At 57.0% G+C, this 27,200-nt stretch overlaps 2 protein-coding genes across 2 annotated transcripts; one reads left to right on the forward strand and one right to left on the reverse strand.

Annotated features, from left to right (window-relative positions):
- Nucleotides 1-310: 310 nt before the first annotated feature.
- On the forward strand, nt 311-13,857 carry NCLIV_056770 (conserved hypothetical protein; the record flags this gene model as incomplete). The annotated part of the gene is made up of 20 exons (XM_003885232.1): nt 311-416; nt 917-935; nt 1,757-1,858; nt 2,253-2,298; nt 2,724-2,794; nt 3,238-3,333; nt 3,881-3,967; nt 4,642-4,728; nt 5,250-5,318; nt 5,906-5,995; nt 6,548-6,604; nt 7,218-7,389; nt 7,999-8,289; nt 8,642-8,686; nt 8,905-8,965; nt 9,338-9,531; nt 10,027-10,107; nt 10,738-10,868; nt 11,144-11,218; nt 11,694-13,857. The coding sequence occupies 20 exons, from the start codon at nt 311-313 to the stop codon at nt 13,855-13,857; spliced, it is 4,044 nt and encodes a 1,347-aa protein (XP_003885281.1).
- A 2,293-nt stretch (nt 13,858-16,150) lies between these two features.
- NCLIV_056780 (conserved hypothetical protein) lies at nt 16,151-26,690 on the reverse strand (the record flags this gene model as incomplete). Its single annotated transcript, XM_003885233.1, has 5 exons — nt 16,151-17,576; nt 17,969-24,136; nt 24,396-25,151; nt 25,574-25,825; nt 26,662-26,690. The coding sequence occupies 5 exons, from the start codon at nt 26,688-26,690 to the stop codon at nt 16,151-16,153; spliced, it is 8,631 nt and encodes a 2,876-aa protein (XP_003885282.1).
- Nucleotides 26,691-27,200: the final 510 nt, after the last annotated feature.

Consider the following 27,200-nt stretch of genomic DNA (forward strand, 5'->3'; position numbering starts at 1 on the left):
CTCGCCTTTCTACCCAGCGACGCAAGTCCCCATCCTTCCCCTCCCTTTTTACCCTTTTACTGCATTCCACTCCCTGCTTCCTATCTCTTTCGGGTGTTCTCTGTTCTCGAGACAGCTGCTCCGTTCCTGTCACCCCCCTTCGTCCACGCACACGCCTCCTCTCTTATTCGCTGACTTCCACACGCGTTCGCTTTTATCTTGTTTCTCCTCGGTTTCGACCACCGGGTTTGTGCGCCCAGTTTCTTCGTTTTCTCGCCTGCGAGGTGTTTCTCGAGCCTTCTTTCTTCTGTTTCGGCCAGTCGTTCGCGAAATGAAAAAGTTCACCTCTTTCGGAAGCAGCTCCAGTAGCCACAAAAAGGAGACCTCTGCAAAGACATCAGGGGAACATGGAGAACCCAACGCGTGCAAGGCAGGCGGTAGGCAGGAGCAGACAGAGAGAAAGAGAAATGGACAGGCAGAAGCGGGAAGAGAGAAAGAGAAATGGAAAGGCGGGAGAGCGGAGGACAAATCAAAAGTGATTGGTGGGAAAGACCAAAAGGGTCAACTGAAAAGAAAAAACGAGGCAGAGTGGAGACAAAACAAACCAGGCGCAGGCATAAGGGACGATGACGCTTGCGGAAGAAACAGACCCACCCCAGGCGCCGCCCAGGGTTGTCGTGCCAAGAAAGAACGAGAAAGCAACAGAAAGGGAGAGAAAGAAAGATCTGAAGGGAGAGCTAAAAGAAGATGCGGGAGAGACAGAGAGGGAGAGAGGAAGAGAGGCAAACGGACACACACAGGAGACGAAGAAATACCCTCTGCAAATACCCACCTCAGCATAAGGTTTTTGGCAAATGGACTCTGTCAATTGCCTCTCTCCGCGTTGGTCCTGTGTCTCACATGTTTTTGGCTCCGTCTTTTCTTCGCGTCCGCTCAGGTTTTTCGCTCGATTCCAGGTACAGAACAAAATGCATGTCGATCGGGGACACACAGGGGGAAGGGGCGTGGCAGCGGGGAACAGGGCGCCTCTCTGGAACAGCTTAAACTCTCGTGGCACAGAGCGATTTCGTTCCAAGGAGACGTGGGGCTCTCGGCACTGCTTTAACCACACTAAACCGTGTCGAGAAGGAGCGAAAGACAGAGAAAAGCGTCTGCCCAAAAGAAACGAATACGACGCACACACCCTGAAAATATATGCGTCTGCGCCTGGATGCTTGCGAGGACTCTAGATCCACGTTCATGCCAAGTCCCCAGAACTCCAATGCTGAGAATTCCAGCGTACACATATATGTAGTTGCGTACATACACATTTGTGCGTATGACCTGCGCAACGTGACTCCCCTGTCCTCTCAGTCCTGGTCTACTGACCCTCTGTAACGCCTCGAGCTCTCTCTCTGTCTACGGCTGTTTGGAGAGGACAGACGCCTCTGCGTTTCATACGCGACAAAGGGCTTTCTTAACGGCCTTTCGCTTCAGCCTTCCTGCGCGGTTTTGTTGCATTCGGTTTTTTCTCTAGGATGATCCTTCTTTCCATACTTACTTGTCTAAATTGTCAATCTCAATCTCTCTCTCTTTCCGGGTTGAATCTCGTTCCTCTGTGCCTCCCCCCTTTTTTTCCCGCCCCTCGCGTTGTCGCTGTTTTCATCGAAGCTCTCGCCAACGTTGGCCTCTCTCGCCGCTCTCCCGCAGCGTCTCCTCCCTCGTGAATTTCTCGTTCGTCTTGTTTTAATCGTCCTCTTTCCCTTTTTCTTTGTCCGCGTTCGTTGTTGACTCCCAGCACAATGAACGAACTCGAGATGCTGCGGGCAGAAAATGCACATTTGAAGCGGCTCATCGAGCAGAACGACGTTCAGGGGCAAGCCGCCGATGACCCTGCTAGGTGAGGAGAGGAGGTCAGAAGGCGATAAAGAAGAAAAGTAACAAAGGCGAAGGTGCCCAGTCACAGAGGTAACTTACGGGAGGACACTGGGCGAAGAAGACGTCGAGAAAAGAGGAGACCATGAGTGGGAAGGATGTATCTTTATCAAGCACGTTGGCCTTCGTGAACTAACGCTCGGGTCTCCTCCTCGGTCCTTTTCGTTCCATGTGTTCTTCTTCTTCTTCTTCTTCTTCTTCTTCTTCTTCTTCTTCTTCTTCTTCTTCTTCTTCTTCTTCTCTGTGCATTCTGAACAGCGTGATAGTCGCCCTAATCAAATTCGGAGTCCCCTTCCCCTTTCTAACACTCAAGAACCAGCAAATTGTTTTTTCGTTTCTTCTGTTTCCGTCCCTGTCAGAGCTGCGGAGTTGGCACACCTGCGCAGAGAGCGCGATGAGCTTCAGGTGCGAGAAAGTCCCACTTTCGCCTTTGCCGATTTTGCTCGTTTTCCCGTCTCTGCCAGACCCCTGCCGATCTTCGCGGATTGATTCTTATGCCCGGATGACCAATCTCTGTCAGAGAGACGCCTCGAAGACAGAACCTGGAAACAGAAATCCACCAAAACAGAATTCAACACAGTCTGAAATAAAGAAGCGCGGTTGTCACGTCTCTCGGGCGCGCGATCGCCAGATATCCGTTTCAAGCGTGTATCATTGTACCTTGCTGGCTTTCGGCAGGTCCACACCGGGTTCACGTGGCCTTTGTTCTCAAGATGGAAAGGAGGTCTGACTGGACATTCTCCCCTGTTCTCCAAAAGGCCAGCGACCGCGTGCCCAGTTGCGATTTCCACTTTTCTGGTAGTCTCGTCTTGTGGCTTGCGCGCATGCAGCGGCAGCTGGCAAACCTCCAGAATGACTACGAGGCTCTCCAGAGAGACTATGCCAATCTGCAGAGAGACCGGTGAGTTTCGAAACGCATCGACGTCAAAATTTCACAAGCACGACACTATGAAAATCCACACCGGCATACACATGTCTATGTTTATTTTACACATCCACACATATCCACAAATACACGCATATATATATATATATATATACATTTCATAAAGACATACACACGTATACCGTTGTGTTGAATTTGTCAGTGTTTGTTTTCGGTGTGTGTCGTTCTCTGGACTAGGGGCAATCAGAGTTTGGGGCGCGATCTGCGCCGTTGTCGTCTCGCTGTTTGCCGTGGACATTGTTTCTTTTTTTCCCACTTCCTCGTCCATGGGGGAATCGTCTGCGCTGTGAGTTCCCCGCTGTTCCTCGTCTTGGCGCGCACCTTCGAGCTCGTTTGTTGTTTCATGCGTGTTTTTGGTTTTGTTTGCTTGCGTTTGACGTCTTGCCTCTCCGCCGCAGGCGAATTGAAGTGAACGAACATCATAGCGAGGCACGGACAGTGGAGGCTCAGATCGAGTTCATGAGTCAGCAACATAAACAAGAATTGCAAGAGAAGTGAGGCTTGTCGCCATCCCACCCTCTTCTTTTCGTCTCCTCGCTTCACTTCGTCATCAATCCTTTCCACGTTGACCATCGTTCTTCTGTTTCGCATCTCTCTAGCCTTGTTCACTTTGCCCTTCGATCCAGAAAGACGCACTTTGCGTGCTTTCTGGGTTCACTGTCTTCTGTGTCTCTTCCGTCCACGATTAAGAGGAACCCGCTTCTGTCCCTCTTGTTTTAAAGAGGAAGATATTCAGCGCTACGCGTTCCCCGCTTTGGCGCTTTCAGCATAAACAGGCTGACCTAGGACACTTCCACATCGACTATACCTGCATATATGCAAATAGATCGGTATAACTCAATATTTATATATGTCTGCTTATTCATATGACTCTATTTCTATATATTCCTATGTATGTACTAAGATAGATGTGTGTACATATATGCCGATATACGTTTTGTGTGTGTGTTTGCACGTGAAGAGATGTCTTGAGAGAAACTGGTGAGGGCTGAGGTTGGAGGGATCAATCCTCTGTGACTGCGTCGTCATTGTTGTCTTCAGGGAGAGTCGCATTCGAGAGTTGGAGATGAAGCTTGTCGACTTGGAGCAGGAAGTAGAGCTCGCGCAGAGTCCCACGAACTTCATCCAGTGAGGCGCAAGACAAAAACTATGAGAATAGTTTCAAGAAGATGCGTGTATCTGTATCCAGACCTACCTAGGTTCACCTGTTTCTCTCTCTCACATTCTCTCTCTCTCTCTCTCTCTATATATATATATATATATATATATATATATATATCGGTGTACATTTATCTATGTCAATTTATATCTCCATCTGAGTATCTCTCCACCGCGTTCTGTATCTATACGTTGATCAACGTGTGCCCATCTGTGTTTCGGTGTCCGTAAACAGGGACCGCTACGGATCCTCATGTATTTTTCTCTCCATTGAGCTATCGGTTTGCATTGACACATTTCTTTGTCTCTCCCTCTCTATCTAATTGCTTTGCAAAAAATATCGACATGTGAGTGAATACGATCTCATCTCTATCTCTTTAGTTTTGTTTCTTTCGTGTTTTAAGGTCGCGTGACGCGTTTAGCAAACATCACGAAAGCGAGACCTTGTGGTGGCATTATCACATAAGAAGCAGATAGTGTCTCTGTACCATTGCTCCCCGACCCAGAACCATACTAACTTGTAGCTCAAAACGAGTAAAAGAGAGAAATGTGAATTCCGTAAATAAAAACAGTCCAGATCTAGACCAGGAGGACACGTGAACCGGCCATTTTATTTCTTCGGCCTCGAATCAACTGTGTGACAGAGTGCGATCGCTCGACCTCGATGAGATGAAAGAGAGAGTCGCGGATCTGGAGAAGCGACTGCAAGTGGCAAAGGCCGACAATCGAAGGTGAAGAGAGTTTCCTTCTGTCCCTAGAGAGATCCGCAAAAGACGGTTTCGGTCGACTTTTCGGAACCGTGTTCTTTTCCCGTTTTTTGCAGCCTTCCGTTTTCCCTGCTCTCCGTCTCTGTTTTCTGTTTCCTCTCGGTCGAGCTTCTGTCACTTCTCCTTCTGCTTCTGTCCTTCGGACGCTTTGTGTGCCGCAAGAAAGTTTCACATCCCTAGCTGTGCAGACTCTCTTTTATGTCCACCTAGACAGCTCTAGATCGCTAGATATCCACATGAGCTCGGGCAATTCTCTCTCGTACTGTTTGCCCTCACCTCTGTCGGTCTCGCTTCCCACATCGACATTACAGACACACGCCTTTATATATATGTAGGTATATGCACATACATATACGTACGTGAACAAATATCTATATATGTATATCTATCTATCTGTCTGCATGTGAGTATACCAGGATGTATGCACAGGGGAACAGGGCAAGTTTGAAGTTAGGGTCGTGGAAGTTATTTGCTTGCTCTTACAGACGCGCTGAGGAAGCAGATCGCCTTCGAGAAGAACTGGAAGAAGCGAAGGCTCGAGGGGGAGACGAGGGGTGAGGTAGAAGTTCCACGTCAATGCACGGCCTTTTGTTGCGACGTCCCGAGGGGGCTGCCGAGAAAGAAAAACATCTGTGGAAAGCACGCGATCACGCAACAGACCCAACGCAGCCACACGGATGGACAAAACTAAAAAGTGGAAATACACACGTGCACGGGATCCCGTTTTTCCGCGTACACCAGGAAAAACAGGCAGGAGACGGCACAGGTCCACTCGCGACAGGCATACTCTCTGCGAGAAGCGCGCGAGAACGCAAGCACCACGAAACCTATAACAATCGAAGAGCAAAACACGCAAGCGGATGTTCGCAATGCACGTATATATATATATATATATATATATATATATGTCCGTTCATCTGCGTATGCCCACATGCAGGCTGGGTGGTTGCTCTCTCGTCTCTCTCCTACCTTGTCTCTCAGTGTCTAGATCCTCCGCGTTATCTTATAGATTGCGCCGAACCTGTAAATCGAGCAATTGCTGCATGCAGACATCCGTGTCTTTCGCCCCTCTATGCAGGGTTGCACCTAGTGCCTCCCGAGAGCTTTTTCATGTTTGTTGTCGCTCGTCTTTCTTCTTCAGGATAGTTGCATCGGTGAACGCCGAAAGAGACTATTTCAAGGCACAGGTCGATGAGCAGGAGGCGAAGGCGCGGATTTATCAAGAAAAAGCGTAAGCCCTGTCGGCACAGATGTGCTCCTGTGTCGCCCACAACGTCGGTGTTCCGTCTCTCGTCGTGCGCACTTTTCTTTCCTCCGATTCGTGATTCTCTTTCTTGCTTCTCATGTGCTGTTCGCTGGGCCGTTGCGCGCGCTGCGCCTTTCCGTTCGTTCTTTCCTTTTCCTCTTTCGTGCGCCCTCTTTATCCACTGGTTGTTGCTTCGCAGTTCCTCTCTTGCCGTCTCTTCCGTCTCTGTCTCCTCTGAGTTCTAGCTACTTTTGTTTGCCTGCTTCCCACTCTCTTCGTTTTTCTCCAGTGGTTTATGCTCCTTTTGATTACTTATCTTTTCTCGAGGGCTCGCTTCTTCGCTTTCTGCGTCTCTTCCCCTTGGCGTTGTTTCTCCCCTTTTCTGTTTTTGGTGCTTGGGGTCTAATGATTCTTTCTTTTTTCGGAGGCTCATGAAAACCCGGGACTGCTGGCGTTCGCGTGTCCAGCTTCAGCCGCTGCAACTCTTTCAGTGGGATCTTTGCTCATCTTTCTTCTTCTTCGATGCTCCTCGATCAGGGCCGAACTCGAGGAGCAATCACACTCGCTCTCTGACGAGCTTCAAAGGAAACAAGAGTAAGGCATCCGGCGAGTATGCCTAAACGGATCCAACTATATACACTTATACATACATACGTACATGCATATATATATATATGTATACGTAGATGTATAACGATATTTGAAAGCTGAATGCATACGTACACCTATGATTCTAACGACAATCGTCTTCTCACAGGTATTCAGTATACTTACAAATGTAAAAACATATATATATATATATATATATATGCATATGTATGTCTATAAGTGCATCTGTATATAGTTGTCCTTGGTTCCATAGTGTATTCTGGCCATTCTTGTGTTGACGTGCAGGATTATAAGCCGACTGGAGTCTCAAATTGCGGACCTTCGCATGGGGCAAGTCTTCAATTGGAAGCAAAAATGTCACTTGTTCTGCTTTTGCGTCCCACCTCAGAGTGGCTGTCACCTACAGAGGTCACCTCCCTCCTGTTCTGAGCATCTGTCCTCGTCTCTCGCCGTGCGGTGCGTCGCGTGGATTCGTCTCTCGCTGCCCTATTCTTCCCGAGCTTCCTTTCGGTTTTCCTTTCGGCTCTCTTTTCCGTTCCCTCCTCTCTCGACACCTCGTTGCATTGCCTCGCTTCTCTTTCCGTCGCGCCTCGCTCAGCGTCTCGACCGGTGGCAGGCTCGACGCTTCAGACGGCGCGCCAGGAGGCGGAGAGGCGTTGCCTCAGGAGGTGAAGGAGCTGCAGCAGCTGCTGAAGGAGAAGGAGAAAGCCGTTTGGGACCTGAGCGATCGACTGCTCGTCACAAGCACAGAGAAGGACACCATGGAACTGGTAAAGACTCGACTCGAACATCTCCCGTTTTTCTCGTTAGACGCAACGTGAGAGGAAGGAAGCGAAGACCCTACGTGGCTTTGTGGGGGCGGACTGTTTTAGTTCACACACAGGCGGCGGTTCTGCATGGTGTTAGAGAAGCTGAAATGGTTCGATCCGGGAAACGTGGAGCCTCATGGTGTCTCGCAGGCCCGACGGCAGTGGCAGAAGAGCAAAAATGGGAGAAAAATGAAAAAACACGGCCTCTAATCGACCGAAAGCCTTTCCACCAGCAGGCGGAGATGCAAAAGCGCCGAGCCGCCACCGTAGAAACGGAGAGAAAGAAGGAAATGCGGATGCCGTTCTGCGTTCGCATTTGTGTCTTTGTGTCACGATTCACCTCGGACGGTCTCCCTTTCTCTTTCTTTTTCTCCGGCGTACCATCGTGTTTTTCTCCTCGTACCCCGCCTTCCTCTCTACCTATTTCTCAGTAGTCTCTGTGTCGCCTTGCCTCTTGGTGGAACTCCCCCTTTCTGTTTCTTTCCACTCTTCTCTCTCTCTGATTTTCACCGTCTTTGATCCTTCTTCTTTCTGATTCCCCTTTCCGCCCTTTGGCCTGGGTCGTCGCAGGAAAACCGCCAGCTTAAGGCTCAGTTGGAAGCTGCGCAAGCGAGTTCGCAGCCGCACACGCCTTCGGGAAAGAAGAGCAAAAGCAAGGGCGGGAGCGTCTCCGACGAGGCGTACAGACAGGTACAGACGCAGCTAGCGGAGCTACAGTCCCAGCTAGCGGCCTCGAACGCCGAGAAGGAAGCGAGCGAGCGACGAAGAAAAATCCAAACCGTGGAGATGGAGCAGAAACTTGACGGCGCCGAACGCAACCGCCGACGCCTCGAAGAAGACAAAGACCGTCTCGAATGCGCAGTACGTGAGAAACCAAGCAAACACAGAGACAGAGAAAAGACAGGAAGAAGAGAATTGCGACAAGACCTGCAGGGACAGAGAAAAAGATGGACGGAAATGCATGTAGCAAGGACAGAGGCAGAAAACATTGACGGGCGTGTCTTCGTCGCACGTTTTGGTTTCCTGGTCGAGTGACGAAGCGCCTCTAGACGTGGTGATATTCGAGCGCCGTTCGGTTCACGGGTCCGCGCGGTAACTCGAAGAAAAAACCATGCATGCGGAGCTCTTCTGGAGGGCCTTCCGTCTCTCCGTTGAAACCCGTTTTTCGTCCTCGCGTGTTGTGAGGCCGGATCGGCTGCTTTGTCCTTCTCAGCTGAAGAAGAAAGACGCAGAACTCGCTGCTATGGCAATTTCCCAGGTACGACCTGCGGGGGCTCGGCCGGCTTCTCACCCTCCTCTCGCCTGTTTCTTTTTTTCTTTACCAAAGACACCCGGGATCGTCGCGTGGTCGTGCCAGAGTTTCGCCAACTTGCTCCGGATCGTTTTGCATCAACGAGGGCGCACTGTTTTCTCAGTTCCTCCGCTTTAGTTTTGAACTCGCGCGATGTCTCGCTTTCTCTCTGGGCGTCTCTGCAGGATTACCGCGCCCATGCTCTCGCGGTTGCTCGCGGCGTATCGCTTCCGCCTCTCCCAGGAAGTAAGCCTCTTTTCTTTCTTCCCGGCCTTATTCTCCCTCTGTCTCCTTCTCTTTTTCCTCTGTACCTATCTCTCTGGCGGTCCCGCCGATTGCTTTGTCCCCAGTCCCCATAGCCCTTTCTTCTCCCCCCTGTTCTCTCCTTTGTTGTGTGTCGCCCCTCGTCTGTCTGTCTGCGTCTCCATGTTTTCTCTCGCGTTTTATTCCTGAGCCTGTGAGGCAGCCAGCGGAAGAGCCGCAGGGTGCGCGCGATGTCAACTCGCCCTCACCGCCTTTTTGTCTCGTTTTCTAAAATGATGATCTGACTATTCGCTTGGCAATAATAGAGAAGATGCAGCTTTTTAAAAGCCTTGTCTTTGCCGATGTGTGTTGTAGAACTCGCGGCTGTCGAAGGGGCAAAGGCAGACGGCAGGCCGGCGGAAGACGATCTCCAGACGGAATTGGCTTTGAAAACCGCTGCGCTTCGCTCGCTCAGCGTCAAGAATGCACATTTGAACGACGTCTTGCAGAGACTGCGCCACGCGACCAGCACAGAGTACACCGAGAAGGAGCTAGCAAAGACCAAGGAGGTGAGGCGAGACGGAGACGGACACCGGTTTTTGGTGTCAGGTCCGATGCAGGGGAAGACGTGCACATACTGGCAAGAAAGCTGCCAGCTTCGTCGTTTGGACAACCCGCAGTAGCGGAGGGAAGAGAAGAAGAGATTCGCACAGACCAAAACAGGCACACACAGACGCACAGCAGTGCCTATTGCGGCTACCGAGTTCGGCTCTCCGAGGTGCACGTTTCGTGAGTATCTCTGTCCATTTCACTGTCTTCGCGGGTTCCTCTGTTTCCTGACATTCTTCCGCATTCCTGCTGCGCTTCGCTCGTGGGCGGTGGTCTCTTGATTCTCATTCAGGCCTTGCGGCCTTCATAGACGTCCCGCTTTTCATTTTCTGGTCTCGTGCTTCTCCGTAAGCTTCGTCCGTTCCTTCTTCCCTCTCACACATCCTCGTTTTTCTCCCTTGCATTGCCCGCGCCTCACACATCACTGCGCCCGTCGCGCTGTTGGTTCCTCGCAGACCCTCCACGAATCGCATTTGCAGCTTTGTCGAGTGAAAGACGATCTGCAGAAGGCGCAAGCGACGAAAACGCAGCTGGAAGTGAGTCTGCCTTCCTCTTCGTTTCTAGAGGTCGGGCGCGTGTGCATGCGGCGTGGGAAACGGTCTCTCTTCCACGCCGTCACCGGGTTCTTTCTCCTTCCAGGGTCTTCGGTTTTCCTTTCTCTTTCGAGGTCACCTTGCTCTGTTTTTTCGCTTTCTGCGCCTCTCTTTGCATGCAAGACGTGCATTTCCTCTGAGTGGTTGTGCTCCGCCGATTGAACGTACACTCAAAATCGTGCCCGATGCTTCTTTCCCCCCATCCGATTTAGGACTGCAATCGCTACCTCGAACGACGTGTGCACGGCACGTCTGCACTCCATGATTCTTCAGTGGGTTTTTGCGCGTTTTTCGTGTCGTCGATTCTCTCCTTCACCGCCCATCTCAGCGCGAACCTCTCTGTGCTTCTGGTTCGCTCACCAGTCTGCTCGGAAGACAGCTTGTCGCCTTTTTATTGCTTTTCTCTGCATATGGTATTTCGCATTTTCATCCCCGCTTATAGCGCGTCCTGTTCCCGGACTTTCCTGCGTGCCTGTTCCCCGTCCTCTTGTTCTTCTCCACCGTGGCGTTCCTGTGTGTCTTCTCTCTCTCCGTTTTCACGTTTTCTTTTTTTCTGAATTTTTGCTTCTGCAGACGCGTCTGTCTCTCCTCGAGACCGAACTCGACGTCTCTCAAAAGGACTGCCGAGTCGCGAGAGAGGCACTGGCTGAGGCTCAGACGCGCAACGCGCGAACCGCTGAGCTGTACAAAGCTCAAAATGAGAAGTGAGTGCTCTCCGATGTATCTGCATGAGTAATTGTGTAAATACATCTTTGCCTGGATTGGAACGAGTAGAGCTACCCTGGGTTGCATGTGAGCATTCTTTTCTACGTTTCTGCATTTTTTTACGAGTATATACCAATTTATATCTGTCGACGGGCGTAATAAATGGATTTGCCCAGCCCCTGTGGCGTGCACAGTCCATATGCCCACTCCGATTGACGTGAGCCTTTGGTACACCCACATTTTCCTTTTCCTCTTGTCCTCGTTTCCTTGACAGATATTCGTCGATGCTCGCTCTGGCGATGGCGGATGTCGAGCGCATGCAGAAGGAGCTGACGAAGGAGCGTAGCACGTGAGGAAAGCCGGACCAGTTCGGCGAATCTTCTCGAAAAGAAGCAATGACAGGCCTCAACATTTTGTCTGTTCCTCGAAAGCAAAGCGACTACGCATCTCTTATTCGCACACATATCATCTATATATATATATATATATATATATATATATATAATATGTATATCTATGTATATATATGTATATCTATGTATATATATGTATATCTATGTGTATATATGAAGCATTGAGAGAGCTGCACATAGGCAGAGATCAGTGGTTCTCGAATAACTGAGGCACAGAGGTCTGTACACCCAGCTTTGGGCCTCTTGTTTCGTCCTGCGTCTGCGCATGTGTAGGTGTCTCTGTGACTGTGTCTCTCTGTTCAAATTCCTTCAAATATAGATGTACAAGCAAGTGGGTGTTTATCTTCATCAATGCACATAATACCCGTGTCCATAAACGAGCGCATGCGCCGCTGTGTTTCGTGTGCGCAGTCGCCGAGAAGCGTCGAAGGCCTTTCGCGAACAGATCAGGCGCTTGCGAGCCTCGAAGGCCCGTCGCCTCGACTTTGCGGCCGACGACCCGCTCCAGTCTCTTCCTCTGCCCAGCGATCCGCCGTCTTGTGTCTCGGCCGAAAACGCAAGCGACGCTCGCCAGACTCTGAGCAGCTGCGCATCGCCGCAAGAGACCCAGGCGCCCCGCGACAAACCTGCAACGACGGCAGTGCAGACCGACCGAGACGCCTTCGCGGGTCAGCGAGGCAGCGCGTTTTCAGGGAAAGCGCTTGCGCCTAGAGAGACCTCGACAGAGACGCGTGGGACAGGTTGTCTCGTGTCCGCAACGACAGAGAGGACGGGGGGACCGAACGGAGGATCTCCGCTCGTTGGGGAGTCGACGTTTCTCGCAAACCCGTCAGGCGTCTCGACGGTGTGGCGGCGCGAGACACGTCCGCTGCCGCGGCCTCTGGGCGACGAGGAAATTCCTTTTCTTGCTTCGCCCCCGCTTTCCGCTTGCCAGCGGTCGCCGGTGTGCTGCGGAGAGGACGGCATTCCGTGGCAGGGGTTCGCACCGCCTTCGAGCCTCTCGCCGGGCGTCTTAGCGAGCGAGCTGGGAGGCGCCTGGGCCAGTGAGGTGTATGCACACCGAGTCCCACATGCCGACGCGGGCGCTGCGGCCTATCTGTCGGACGAAGAGGTGTACTACATCCTGGGAGAAGACGGCGCTGTCCACTGCGTTCCTCGCGTGTATGAGCCCAAGCAAGGATTCGACGGGAAGGAACTTCGCGAGGAACAGACGCTCCAAGTGACGAAGGAGGACCAGCAACGAGCAAAGGAGATCCTCAGGAGCTTCATCGAAGAAGACGAGAGACGAATGCACGATGCTGAAAACGTCCGAAACTCTGCAAGACGGAGCGAGCGCCATGACGAGGAGAGAAGACTGCGCGAGGGCCACCGTTCCAGAGTGGGGAAACCTTCTTCCCCCACCAACGGCACAGAGAGTCGAGATGGCTCGTCCAGCTGTCCGTATCCTCGAACCTACTCGCGTCCAGGTCAGCGACACTCACCCTCTTGCAAGTCTCCGAGGCGACAGCCGGCGCATGCGCTCGGCGCGATCTACCTCTCACCTGCCGTGGACTGGTCGAATCGGGAGTCCTCGGCCGGTGACGCCGGCGTCGGCTTGTACTCCGAGACCCGCTGTTCCTCGAGGCCCGCGACGTACCGGACTGAAGCGCGACAGGCGGAGAGCCGCCCCGTCCAGGCCTTTGGCCACGAGCCCACTCAGCAGACGCTCTTCGTTCTTTCGCCCGAAACCTCGCGCCTCGTGAGCACAGCGAGCGACGCAGGCCAGGCGCTCGACAGGTTTTCGTCTGCGAAGCGCGAGCCTCCAAACTCGGACTGCCAGGCCGAGGAGCCCAGTGAGGTTCCCGGCCTCTGCTCGTTTGAGGAACTGTTTCCTTCTGGCCCTTTCGCCATGAATAGAAACCTTTCGCCGGCAGCCGAGCCGCGTCTGACGCCGCGGTCGCAGGCCGGGGTCGTCTCGGAAAAGGGTTTCGTTTTGCGGGACAGCCCGCTGGCGTCGGCGCCTTCGCCGGGGGATCCTGGAGAGGCGCGAGGGGACCCGGAAGGCGGTGAACAAGGGTTGGGAAGGGGTTCGGGAAAGGAGACAGAATGCAGGCGAGAGGACGGAAAGGAGGGACACTCCCCGCGCTCGGCTGTGCCATCGGAGCGCTCTAGCGCCTCCGCTGAAACCTGCGAGGCCGCGAAAGAGAGTCGGACGGCGCACGAGAGCCAGGGCGAAGGCCAGGCGACTCGAGCAGGGGAAGAAAGCGAAGCCAGGGACGGGGAAGAGAGAGGAAAAGGAAACTCGAAAAACGCCGAAGGAACACAGTTGAAGCCGCTACCCTCGCGAGCCCATGCACGAGACGGGAGTCTTGCATGCATGGAAGGGGGGATGGCATTGCTGCCGGAGGAGAAGAAAGAAAGCACCATGGATGTTGCCCACTTTGTTGACCGCCTTCAATCCGTTAGCGAGAAGGGGAGGCACCTGTTTGGGAAGGCGAAGAGTGAACAGAGAGATCAGATGGGAGACGAAGGCCCGAAACAGGACGGAGAGGCGACGGAGGAAATCGCATCCCTCGACGAGGTTGATTTGTCTTGAGTGTATTTCACACACAGAGCAAGGGGACGGGCCGGGCGTGTGCAGCCCACGGCAGGACAGTTGCACCTGTGACAGAACGGTGAATCTTAGGTCGAGATGCTGGGCGTCGCGTTCTCCACCTCGGCGGTAATAATTCTGTGGTCTCACTATCTCTCCAGAGTATCTACGGGGCCCTGGAAATATCGTTTTGTCTGCATGCACACACGCACTTGCATGTATGTCTGCATACACATGGAGATCTGCAGCTCCCTCGCTTGCTCGTTCTCTCTGTAATTATGTAAAAGTCCGTGTTTAAATTTTTGTTTGTGTACACATTTGTACATGCGACAGCTCGAAACGGAGCGGGACAACCAGGCAGACAGCGACACTTTCGTGCGATGGTTGGTACATGCCGTTTTGTTCCTGAGTTCAATGGGAAAACGTTTTGTGTGTGACTATCGCCGACGCTTCCGGCAAGTGATTGTGAGCCGCGGGTGTGTTAGCACTGGAATGGTTTGCCTGTTTTCCGGTATTTCGGAAAGGTGTACGAAACGCCAGCTCTCTTTTGCCTTCCGCAGAAAAGCCAGGCGTTTCTCGAATGCAACTGCGTCTCCTCTCTGCTTCCGGAGACGAACCCTCGCCAGAGGTGTAGACTCACTTAACGTAGATTTTGCGCACACAGAATCGCTCTACAATTTGGCGAATCACAGCGCAAACGGTATCACGACGCGCCCGCCCCTCCAATTCGCGGGAGAGAGCAGTGAGACTCAGAAAACAGCCAGCTCTTCGATTTGCAACTGTGTGGAGGCCCACTGAGCCTATCCCCAGTCGGCGAGACTTGCGTTCTCTCTACGCATAAACAGCTACGCCACACATGTGTGTGTCGACTCAAAAAGAGCGGATAAAAACGTTTCAGACTTCACGGGTACTCTCGGGCGTTGCTCTGGGGACTCCAGCACACGACTACCCCCCGGGCCACGCGGCCGCAAAAAACCATGGAAATCTAAACTTCGTGTGCTTGTGACGTGTCGCTGCCTGTGCACACTGACCCCGTCGGGGTTCACATGCAAAATGACGAAGCTGAATGCCAAAAAACGGTGGTGTCTGTGTCTTGGAACCGAGCCGCATTTCCGAGGAAACGAGGTGCATGTGAACTCAAGCGAAAGCCGCAAACGGAGTGTCCTGGGACCGTAACTCGTGCTTTTTGTCTTGCATGGGGGTTTAGGAGTTCTAGTCACCTCGATATGCCTCGCGTAATCACGCTAGTATAAAGAGAAAAACGCAAAAAAATCAGCGAAAGTGGCGTCCGCGAGCGTCGCCTGCGGAGGGTCGGGACATGCAGACGTGCGTAGAAAATCGATCTCGGGCAGCTCGACCAGGAAAGAATCGGTTTCAAAGCACGACAAAGAAAGAAGCAGTTTTTTGGCGCCTTGAGTCAAAAGACCCCCCGCCTGGGGTGTACGCGTTTCGGATGCTCAGTCTGTGGCGGGGTTGCCATCTGGATGGTCCGTTTCTTTTTCTCCCGTACAACTTGGATTGCGTAGGCACGAACAGAGAGTTGCTGTCTTTCCCACAACTTACCCTCGAGGCGGAAACTCTCAAGCTCTCACGGCCCAGAATGTGCGTACGCATCGCTCAGCGACGACTTTGGAGTGGAGCCGCCGCACAAGATACAGAGAGCCTGAGAGTTGGCGGAGCATATCTCTCTCTTCGCGCCAAAACTTCGAAGCCACCCTCACTCTGGCACGGGGACGAAAACGCGCGAATAACGCGTCTTCGCAGCCCCTCATCTATTCAGCAAGAGGCGTTTCGCTCTCTCAGGTTCGCTCGGTTTCACACTGGTCCCGAGGGTCTAGACTCGTTTCGTCTGAGAGACACGGACGCAGGCACGCCTCTCTGTCGGCGAGCCTTGCATTACGATGCGAGCCGCGTCCTAGCAGGCCAGCGCCGTTGACTGGGCCGGCATGGGCGACGCACGTCTGAAAGGCGTCATTTCTTAAAACGCGATGGGAAAAACGTAGATTATGGGCAACCGAGGAGCACGAAACAATCAGGCGTAGACATGGGTACGTGCATCTATGCCTAAAGAGCTGCGCGGTTCACGAAAACACATCCAGACCGATACCCGGCTCACACGCATCCCCGGAGCGATATATCCACAAAACGTCTCGACTCGCAGGCCACTCTGAAGACGGCTGTGGCCATTTATCACCAAGAGAGGGGAGTGAGGCGACTCCTAAATCGTAGCGCAACCAGTGGGGTGTGGAGAGCGCCTGATCCACCTCGGGAACGCCGACGGGCTCCTCGCCCCTCATCACTTCTTGGGGAGGTCTGAGGAAAGCGATGTGACTTCTCGCAGGCTTTGAAGAGCCGCCGACAGATGCTGGAGACTCGCTTCTTCGCGATCTCGCGCCTCGACTTTCTTCTTCATGTTCACGGCTCCTCGGTAGAATGTCCCCGCCGTGTCTCCTCGGAGGGGACCTCCGTGCAGTCGCCCATGGGTACCCTGAAGCGCAAAGCCGTGCTTGTCTTTTGCTTCTGCCCACGAAGGGACTGCCCGCCCCCACCCACCACCTCGCCTTCTCGCCTCGTCGGCCGAGTACGCTGCGTCCTCTTCTTCTCTCCCCTCAGCTTCTCTCTCGCTACACCCGCCCTCGCCTGCACGCACGCGCCGTCCAAAAGCCTCCACGGCTTCTCGGCGTCGCTTGGAGTGGCGCACATCGCCCCCCGCATCGTCTCCACTGCCTCGCACGCTCGCTCCTCGGCTTCGAACCTTACGGTGTGTCTCTCGGCGCCTGTCCCTGCCTTCGGTCGCGTCGTCCCCTTCGCCGTGGTCGAGAAGAAACCGAACTGCGGACGGCGCGAGAGCTTGCAAGGCCTCTCTCGTCTTGGGCTGCAGAGCCACCCTCTGCCCCAGCGTCCCCCACACCTCTGCGCATGCGGTGAGGAGGGCGAGAGACGACGAAACCGACGCCATCAGAGGCGGCGTAACGAGAAGAGAACTCAGGAGCGAAAGGAAGGCCTGCAGTTCCCTCTCGAACGACTGGGGGAACACTGTGAAGACATCGAATCGCGGGAGAGACGGTGAGGGAGGCGACACCTTTGACCCCGGCTTTGGTCCTCGTGGTCCACCCCTCTCCCCCTCGAGCTCTGCCGTTCCCTGCTCTTGCTCGGCGTCGGCGCGTTGGCCTTCGCCTTCTGGTTTCTTCTCTGCTTTCTTTTGCGCGTCGCCCTTCCTCGCCCAGTAACTGCAATGTGCGTCGAGAAGAACTGCGAGAGCTCGCGCACTGTAGAGAAGCGACGAAAACTGAAGCGACAGCCGCTTTACCAAGGGCGAGTGCAACACTCCCTGCGCGTCCGTCTCTTTCTCGTCCCCGTCAGCTTCGTCTTCGCCTTCGGTTCTGCTACCTGGCGCACGCACCCCGCCTCGAGCCCCGGCGGGTTCCCGCGGGAAAAGCGAAGTGAAGGAAGAAAGAAGCTTTTCACTTTGACGGAGAAGCGCGAGCGTTGCGGCCCGGAGGAACGCCGCTGTAGGGACAACTGTCCACGGGGGACTTCCCGCAGAGACAGCGGAAGCGACAGGCGAGGCAGCAGGCCGAGACGCGGCGGAAACTGAGGCAACATACGGAGGAGACTTCTTGCCGTGGGGCTTCACAAGAAGTGCAATCGGCTGCAAAGTGTGCTGGAGCTGAACGGGCTCGAGGTCGAGGAGATGGAGAGGACACTCCACTGTCGCGGCTCTGCAGAAAAAACACAACAGAGACAGTGCGTCTATCGAGGCAAGGCGCCAGCCAACAGGACTGACGGACTCGGAGACAAAACCAAAGGCTCGACTCGCTTCTGCCCACGCCGCGTGCTTCTGTTCCCCTCTCTGCTTTCGCCTGTAGCATTTGAAGACCTCTCTGTGGCATTCGGGCTCTCTGCATCTCGGCTTGGCCATTCTTCTGGCCCGCGTTTCTGTCTCATGTTTTCTCCCTGCGGCCTCGAACCGGTCCATCCCACTTCCTTCTTCTCCGGTCCAGCCTCTTTCCTCAACCCTTCTTTATTTTTTGTCAGCCTCGGAAGAATTGCACGCTCTCCGTCTTCCCCCTCCGTCCCCGGACTCCTGAGCTTTTTCTTTTCGCCTGCTTACACGAGGTCGACGAGGCCGCACGTGAGGTGGGTTACGTGCGAGTTGACAAGGAGGCTGAGAGTCACGCCTGGAGGAGAGAGCCAGGAGTCGCTGAGGGGGAGATCTCGCGCCTCGATGACGCCTCTGAACGGACGGCAGAAAACGACGTCTTCATATCGCTTTCGCAGTCTCTTCTCCTCTCTTTCGTCTTTTCCGATCTGGAAAGAACTGTCGCCTTTGACCCCGTCTTCCGCCTTCTGCAGTTGCGGCGTCAAGACCCCAGTATCCCTCCCATCGCCTGCCGTCGCCTGACCATCTTCCGCCTCCCCCTGTTCCGATTGGCGGCGTTGGGCACCGGACGGGCCGAGGCCGCCTCCATCTTCTCGACCTTCCGTTCGTTCCTCCGCCGTCAGCCCCTTCAGCGCGGCTTCCTCCCCGTCTCCCCTGCGTGGAGTCGCCCCGCCCTGTCCTTCGTCGCCCTCCCTCCATCTGACAAAGCGAATGAAGGCCCCGCCAGTTGGCCGCCGGCGCTCCGCAACGAGGTAGTTCGCGAGGGCGTCCACGCTGTCTTCTACCACAACATTTCCCTCTTCCTGTCCCTCTTCCTGGCAGCTGTCTCTCCTGTCTCCATGTGTCTCCTCTGCTCCGGTCTTTGCCCCGCCGCGAGGGCTGGGCCGGACCTGCGAGAGCGGCGACGCTGCGTACGCGAGGAGGAGGCGCCGTTCCTCGTACCGCAGAGAGGCCGAAAAGTACAGCGCGAGTTTGTGGCAGAAACCGCCGGGTCTCCGCAGCGTGTCCAGGGCGAGGGTTGCGCCCCAAGGCAGAAAGTGTCTTTCGCGAGCCTGCGTGTGCTGACGATCCGCCATCTCCTGCTCGCGCGCGACGCGCTCCTTCTCGCCTCCGCCCTCCCACAAGGTCCCGTGCACGTTCCCCCACAAGAAGGAAGCCGCGGAAGCAGGCGCAGGAGACGCCGTGTGGGGCGAGGTGAAGTCTCGAGAGGGGAGGATCTCTGACGCACGCCCGGTGCGAGCCCCTTCCTGGTTTGCCAGGCCTTCCGCGGGCCTCGCCAGAGCTGCCCCACGGATCTGGGCGTCGCGCATGTTGTGCACGCAGACCTTGTCCAGGCCCCAGAGGACGGAGCCGAGCTCGCGAAACTCGAGACGGCTGATGAACAGTTTCGGCCGCGAGAAAGGAAACGACGAAGACTTTAGCAGCTCTGCGAGGCGCGCACGCACAGGCCGGCTCAGGTTCTTGGCGGCCAGCTGCGACGCCAGACGGTCTGCGAGGTATGGCAACAGCGAGAGAGAGAACAAGGACGACGAAAGCGAGAGAGGTAGTCGCGTCGCCGTCACTGCGTCATCCAGAAGCCGATCCGGAGACGAAGCCGCGCCGCCGAACGACGCCGACGCCGAGGCCTTCCGGAGGGAACAGAGGAAGCAGGGAACCGCATCGCCGTTGTTGGATGCCACAGGGAGCGGCGCCACCTCCCCCCCGGGGGCGGTCCCTATCGTGTCGCGGTCGGTTCCTCTCTCGCTTGCGCCTCGCGCTCCCGGCGTTCCCGCTTGGAACGACAAATCTGGCCCGGATTCGGTCTCGGAGTGCAGTCCTCCACCCGCCTGAGGAGCGGACGACGGAGACACAGAGGACGCCGCACCAGAGACAGATGACCAAGTGGCCTCCCTCCCACCTGCAGCTTGCGCAGGTTCTTTCTTTCTCTCATGCGCGCTGTGAAAATGGGCCTTTGTCCTGAGTTCGCTGTCGGCGCCCTCGCCTGCGTTCTCGCGGCCGTTCCTCATTGCCAGTGCAGCCTCTACGCTCGGGCCTTTGCCAGGCTCGGCGCAGCTAGCGTCAGTTTCTGAGGCTTGCAGATCTGGCGAGCCGTTCCGCATGATGCCCTCGAGGGCCTTCAACGCAGACGCGCTCGCCTCCGCGGCGTGAACGACTGATCGCGGGAAGAGGACGAGGGCGCTGAGCGCCTCTGCGACGGCAGGCAGGAGCACGCAGGCCCACGGGGACGTGGCGACGAGCGAGTCGGCAGACAGCGACGAAGCGTTTCCAGAAGATGCAGGCAGCGGCGAGGGGGCGAAAGAGGCCGCGAACGATGCGGAGCGCGACGACGAAGAAAGCAGACGTCTGTGGGACTCGCACAGGCCTTCCCACGCGTCTAGCCCCCTTCCGGCAGCCGTGGTAGCGGGGCCAGGAGGCGACGTCGACAAGGCGGAAGAGACAGCGGAGACAGACGGCTCACACGAAGCCGAGGTTCTCCCAGGGGACGGAGTCAGCTGTGGGGTCATCCGAATAAGACAGTGAAGCAGGAGACAGAGGAGAGGCGGTTTCCAGGCGAGAAGAGAGAGAGTCGGCGAGGACGGACGCGAAGGCGAGCACCCCGTCGACAACGCGAGCGACCGCAGGCCAGGCAAATGGGAGCACGTCACCTCGGTGAGGGCCGCAAAGTATCCCTGAGCGCAGACAAAAATCAGAGGTTGAAACATCGCGTGTGGAACTGGAGCTTGAGGATAAACGCACCGCGCCCATTCACGCCCACGAAACTCGCCCCTTTGTTCTTGGTCCGAAAAGGCAAAGTCTTCCCGCATCTGTGCAGCGCGAGATCTCGCCCCGCACCCGTGCAAAGAAGAACCACTCCACTGCGTTGTCCTCCCACCCACGGCTGTTTCTCCTACCTCGATGAGTTCTTCAGCGCGGGCCCTTTGACCGGATCCTCGCGCATCCTCGCGGGCGCCTCCCGCTTCGCGTCCAGCTGTTCCTCGCTTTCGTCCGCCGCCCCCCTGGCACGCGCTTTCTGCCTCTTCTTCGGTCAGGCGGTCTGGGCCCGACCGAGCCGCCAACGGCCGCGGAGACACCGCGTGCGCACCCGACGGGCCCCCAGCAGTGGCGAGAGGCATCGCCCGCCATAAGGGCACCAGCGCATGCGTGAGAAGGGCGAGGTCTGTGGGTGAGAAGCCTGCGAATTTGGTTTGCGTCGCCCAGTGCGTGGCGGCGAGTGCAAAGTCGAGAATCGCATTGTCGCTCAAAGCGCGCAGCGCTCGCGTTTCTTCCAGAGAAGAGGGAAGCTTCCTGCCTTCAGGAAAGCTCAGGGGAACGTCTTTCTCTGCCTCCACGAGAAGCCTGCGCTGGCGAAGGGGACTGCCTTTCTCCGTGGGGTCCTTGCCCGCCGGCAGCAGCGCGTCTTCACCTTCGCCATCTTTTCGAGTGTCCCTCAGGGCCGCCAGGGCGCCGTTGCGCTGTGCACCGCCCATCCATCGAAAGAGAAAGGTGAGCGCCTTTCCTATCAGCTGAGCGTGTTTGTTTCCGCTTTCGCCTTTTCCTTTTTCGTCCCGTAGATGATCTCCTCGTCCTGCGCCTCGCGCGGCGCTCCCCGCCCCGCCACGCCCCTCCGTCCCCCCGGCCTTGCGAGCGTCGTCGTTTCGCTCGTCTTCGCGCCTGTCTCTTGCCGCTGCATCGCCCTCCGCGTCGTGGCCCGCCGCGGCTGCCGCCTGGAGCCGCGCCGTCATCTCGCCGAGCACCAGCAGCAGCAGCTGCGGACTGTCGACGCGGTCGGCACTCACAAGGAGACGCTGGAGGAGCGAGAAGGAGAACGCGCCCGCAGGTGGATTTGGATCTCCGCCTTCGAGCGCGGACGCCGACGCGGCCTGCGTGGGGCGGCTGGGCTCGTCCCGCGGCCGGAGCGAGAGCCGAGAGGACGGCGACGCGGAGAAGACCAGTTCGAGAAGCTCGGTCTCCAGGCGCTGCAACGCCAGGTTGCGTTTTCCGCCTTCGTTTAGTGATGCCATGAAACAAAACAGTTCAGCTTTTCGAACGGCTTCTTCGAGTCGACCTTCGCTCGCTCCGCTCTCTGCGGCCGCTTCGCTGTGGTCTGCGTCCGATCGGCCCGGGGCTTTGTGTCGCCGTGTGCTCCCTGCAAGCGCAGTTCGATACAACAGCGTGTTTTCTCTCTGAACGTCTCTCGAATCTGCAGCGGCTGACGCCGTGTCGACAGCCGAAAAGAGCAACCAAAGGTGCTTCACTTCCGACTCGTCGAGATCCGACTCGTCGAGATCCGACTCGCGCACTTCCCTCTCCCTTCTCGCCACCCCACTCTCGCGGCGCGCGCCCTCGGGCACGGACAGGCCCCAGCGGTCGCGCGTGGCTTTCTGCGGAGGCCCGACCGCGCGCAGCAGGCGGCTCGCCACTGCATGCGAATTGCCATGAGCCGGAAAAACTCCCCACCGACCCGCCCGCTCCAGCGGTCTCTGCCCGTCGCGCTCGCCGTCGCCCCTCTCCTGCCACGGCCCGTAAAAGAAGGCCTCCGCTGCATCCCGCAGAGCTGCAAAGTGACTCAAGGCCTGCGTGCGACGGCGGTCCATGCGAGCAATCAGAAGAAGGAGGAAAGACAAACTCTTCATCGTCTGAGACTCACACAGCCTCCACAAGGCGACAGAAGCTGCGAGCTGCGGCGGTGCGGCCGACGTGGAAGACGCAGAAGAAGGAGACGCACAAGCAAAATCCTTCTCTCCACTCGGAGTTTCCGGCTCCTGACCCAACGGGGGAGCGCTCACTCGCAAGGTGGCAGTCGAGCGTTTCCCTGGATTTGCCTCGCTGTCGCCCTCGTCTTCTTCGTTTTCTTTGTTTCCGTCGCTTTCCCGGTCTTCGTTGTGTTCTCTGCTGCCCACCAGACTTTCGGGAATCTCCTCTGAGCGGCTGGAGTCGCCTAGCGGCGCATGCGTCTCTGCGAGCTCCCCCTCTCGCCGGCGTCGTTCCTCAGAGAGTACCAGGAGCAGCAAGCGCTGGTGGTGGAGCGCTATGTTGACCAAACGCGAAAGCGAAGCAGGCGACGAAGCCGCGAGGTCAGGGGAGTCGCCGACAGCTTGGAGAAGAGGCAGCCACGCGTCCCAAGCCTCGAGCAGTCGCCGAGCGGCATGGGCCAGGTCCGCATCTGAGGCTTGAGTCACCTTGGACTGAATCAACTCCACCCGCGACTCGCTGTCTTCTCCAACGTCTTCTCGCCACACTCGTCGCTCTTCTCCAGCCTCTTTCCTCCGTTCTCCTGCCTCCTCTTCGCCGTTCCAACCTCTCCCTGTGACTCCCAGTGCGGCCTGGGAGAGACCCGACACTCCCCGGTCGTCCTCCTCCTTTCCCCACTCGTCCTTCCTTCCAGACGCTTCCGTTCCTCGCACCTCCAGCGCCGCCTCTGCCCTCGCCTCTCGCACCTCCTCCCGCTCCTGGCTGTCTTGTTCTCGCTCCACAAAGCCTGCTTCACGGAGAGTCTCCTGCGGCGCCGAACGTGAAGACCCACGCGAGAGAGACGCTGCCCCGCTCCGCTGCGCCTGGCCGTGGCACACAGAGACGCTGGGGCTCGCGAGCCCAAACGCAGCGTGGCTCGCCCCTTCAAATCTGCATGCGGCGATGTCGAGCGCTTCCGCGAGGTACGTGGCGCTGGCGGTGAAAACGTCCGGTGAGGTCGACGACGGAAACGTCTGCTGAAGAAGCAAAATCAGACTCTCGATCTCGGGCGCGGCTGCTCCAGGAGAGTTTCCTGGCTGTCTAGAGGGTGTACCGACATCGCTGAGAGTCGGCGCCCCGGCAGGACTGCTGCTATCTCCGTCTCGGCGTTGGGGGGAATCTCCTACGAACGAAGCTGGGGCCGGATGCCCACCTGCGTCCCGAGACAGAGAAGAGTCATCGCGCGAGAAACCCGGAAAAAAGACCACCTCGTGCATGCGCGAGCGGCGTGCTGGCCCCTTGGCCCTTCCGGTGTCTCCGCCGGGGGCGAAGGGCCCGAGCCGGCCCGGCTTGGGCGACAGGCCCGAGCCCCAGCGCTGCCGCCCGGGCTTCCCGAGCCCAACGGCGGGCATCTCCACGGCGCCCGCGTGGGCCCACCAGGGACGCGGGGCAGACGGGGACACCCGCGCGAGGGGGGCGAGGAGCAGCAGAGAAGATCGAAGGAGTTCGTGAGAATCCAAATCCGCGGCGACTGCAGCGAGGCGGGCAAGCAGCCGAACGAGCAGACTGCGGATTCGGCGGGAGAACCGCAACAGGCGCGCGGGTGGGTTCGGCGGAAATGCACCGAAAGCCGCGGAGGCGAGGGGGGCGGAAAACGGGGAAAAGGGCAACGAAGAAGGCGGGAAAGAAAGCGAACGCGAGAGAGAAACCAGAGCGAAGAGCAGAGAGGTCAGGTCCGACGCCTGAAGGCTGCGAAGCGGGAACGGACACCAGGGGAGAGCGAGACGGCTAGCTCGACGGCGCGAGAAAAAGAAAAAAGGAGATATGAAAAACACGAGCAGATCTCCGAGAGATGAAGCCACCCACGGCGGCGAAAAAGGCGCACATGCACATCCCAGGGAGGCGAACGTTTCGACGGGGCGTCAGGTTTGGAAAACGCTTCTTGTAGGCGAGTCGTTTTCTTGAGCACCCCCGCAATTCCGTTCCCTTTCGTCGCCATGTGCCTTACCTCTTCAGGTTGCTCCCAGCGATTTCCATCAGACGCTCGATGAGCTGCAGAGAGAGACGCTCCTTCGTGCCGCGCGTGCACGGCGGACCACTTCCTGTGAGTTGAAAGAAGAAGTCTTCTCGGCCACGTTCCACGCGGTCTGCCTCCGTTGCGTCCGTTCTCGTCTCCAAAGCCGGCAACGCCTGCGTTGTCTCCTGGTCTCCGCGGTCGCGCCCTGGCCACAGTCCCTCTCGCTCAGGTGTCCCTTCTTCGCTTCCCTCGGCTTCTCCACCTTCTCTGCCCACCTCGTTTCGACCCTTGTTCTCCCAGCTCGCCCCTGCACCCTCCGCTGCCTCCACTGCGGTCCCCACCTCCCCGGCCGGTTTCCGCTCTTCCTGCGCCCTGTTTTTCCCGTTTCCGCTGCTTGCCACGTTTCCCGCCTCGGGCCCAGCTGAGGTTGCGGCGTCTCTCTCCACCTGCGCACCCGGCGCGAGGGGCGAAAGAGGAGACGGCACGTGCACGAGCCTCACCTCGCACTGGTCCAAGTGGGCGTAGGTCGCGAGGCAAGACAGCGCAGCGACCGCTGTTCGAGGATGCAGTGAAGCGTCGCGCGAGCTCTCGGACGGCGCGCCGCGGTCCACATGCGCCTGGGAGAAAGGCCCCGCGATGGGAGGCGCATGCGGCGAAGCGCCTTCCAGTTGGTTGACGAGAAAGGAGAAGAAGGACGAGGCGTCGCTCCGGTACAAACGCTGAAAGGCTGCTCGGAGGTTCACACTCCTGCAATCCACAAACCCAGGAAAAGATCAGCCTCCAAAGATCGCACGGCCGGTGCCGGTCCTCGAGGTAGCAGGCACTGAAGTCATCTTGCACGAGCACAAACATGCCGACAGCAGACACATATTTACACAGCAAAACGACTCTACAGAGGCGAATAGATTCACCCCTGTTCATTCACAAGTAGAAACAATCTGCGCCTTCACTGAGCACTTTTTCCCTAGTCTCGTCGGGCGTAGTTCCTGCTGGGCCGCTCTGCAAAGAGACGGGGAAAGCCGCTTTCATTCACGCATGCTAGGGAAACATGTCTCCGCATTTCGCGCCTTTCGTTTCCGCGCTCATCCCGTTTTGTGTCCTTTGTCTCACTGCTCCTCATCCGTTTCACCTTTCTCTTCTCTGCTTTTCCCCTCCCGAACGACGCTTACTGGAGTGTCTCGACAGCCGGGAGGCCGCGGGCTGCGCATGCAGCTGCGAAGGCCTGACGGTCTGCGGGGGACGTGCGCCGGACGTCGAAGATTTTCCGTTCTCCAGATCCGGCCAGTTTTCGACTCTGCCTCTCGCCTTCTCTCTCCACAGGACGCTCGCTGTCTTCCCGCATCTCCGTCCTTCCAGCAAAGCGGCCCGGAGAAAGCCGACCAACTTCCCGCCCTCTCGCTTCCGCGCCTCGCCTCTTCGCGCTGAGAGACGGAGACAACGAGGACCGCGAGATCGATGACGGAGACAGCAAGGGAGAAGATGGAGACGGCAGTGAGGAAGGTGACGAAACCTCAGACGAAGCAGAGGAGGCTGATAACGAAGGAGGTTCTCTCTGTCTCCGCAGGAAAGATCGGGACGTCAGCGATGCGCGGCGTTCGGCGACTCGCCTTCTTCCACGGAGAAGTTCTCGTTGCGTGTGGGATGTTTCGGTGTCGTGCGACGAGAAGAGAGACGAAGGCGCACGTCTCTCAACGTCTCTTTCCTCGTGCGCTTTCTCCTTCCCTTCGCCTCGGCGTGGGTCTCTATAGGGAGGCCGAAACGTTCTCCCACCTCTCTCGCCGATACGCACTTCTTCCGCCTGCTGTGTGCCTCCTCTGTGCCGGCCAGCGTGCAGTCTACTCTCTGTACTCTCTGGCTGTGTCGCCTCTCTCTTTCCCTGAACGTCTCTCTCTCCTCGCGCCTGCGTTTCGTCTTTCCTCTCTGTCTCTCGTCGCCCTGTCAGAGAGGCTCCAGGCTTCCGGATTCCCTCGCTGTCCTCCTGGCTGGCTATACGCCGCGGCGAGACGGCGGCGAGCAGGGTCAGGCTTCTCTCCGACGCTTCGCCTTTTTGAAACACCCCCCATGGCATGCCTCCGCCACGTGCCCCCAGACAGGACGGAGTGAGGACACCAGGCACAGAGTGCGCGCCCAGACGGGACGGCATCACCCAGCTAAAAGGCGAGACAGAGAAATGCTTTCTCTCCTTTCCTCCTGCCTTGCCCCACATCCCAGGACGACCCTCAGAGAATGCGGGGCGGAACACGCCCCAGCCACTTACTTGCCTGCGTCCCGCGATTGTCCCCTCATCCGGGGCAGTGTGAACCGTGTGTGACTCTCTCCGTCTCTTTTGGGGCGCCGAAAGAGAGAAAAGGCATCGTCGCTCCGTCGGGTCTCCGATTCCCGGCCCTCCACCGTACACGGCAGCACTGGCAGAACCCCAGGCGGAAAAGGAAGAAGACGGAGTCCCCGAAGAGAGCAACGAGGAGAAGTAACTGGGAGCAACGAAGAAAAGATCAGTTGATCTTCTCCGCCATCGCCGTGCTCGTCGCTCTGCGCTTCCCTCTCGGGTCTCTGCTCTGTGCGGATGTCGCCATTCAAATCGATCAAGAACGGGGGAAGGCGACGAAACGGGAGAAGCAGCAGCCGCGGTGGAAGGGGAGAGGTTGCGACGGCCGTCCGCGTCCAGCTGGGACACCAGAGGAAGGAACGAGAGACACTTCCAGGTGCGGCGCGGCCTTGAAGGGTGGATAGGCAAAGAGGCGAGAAAAGGCGCCTCCCCGCCGGAAAACGCAGACCCTTTCGCGAAGACGTCGGGGC

Source organism: Neospora caninum, chromosome XI (genome assembly GCF_000208865.1).
Source record: "Neospora caninum Liverpool complete genome, chromosome XI".
NCBI lineage: Eukaryota > Apicomplexa > Conoidasida > Eucoccidiorida > Sarcocystidae > Neospora > Neospora caninum.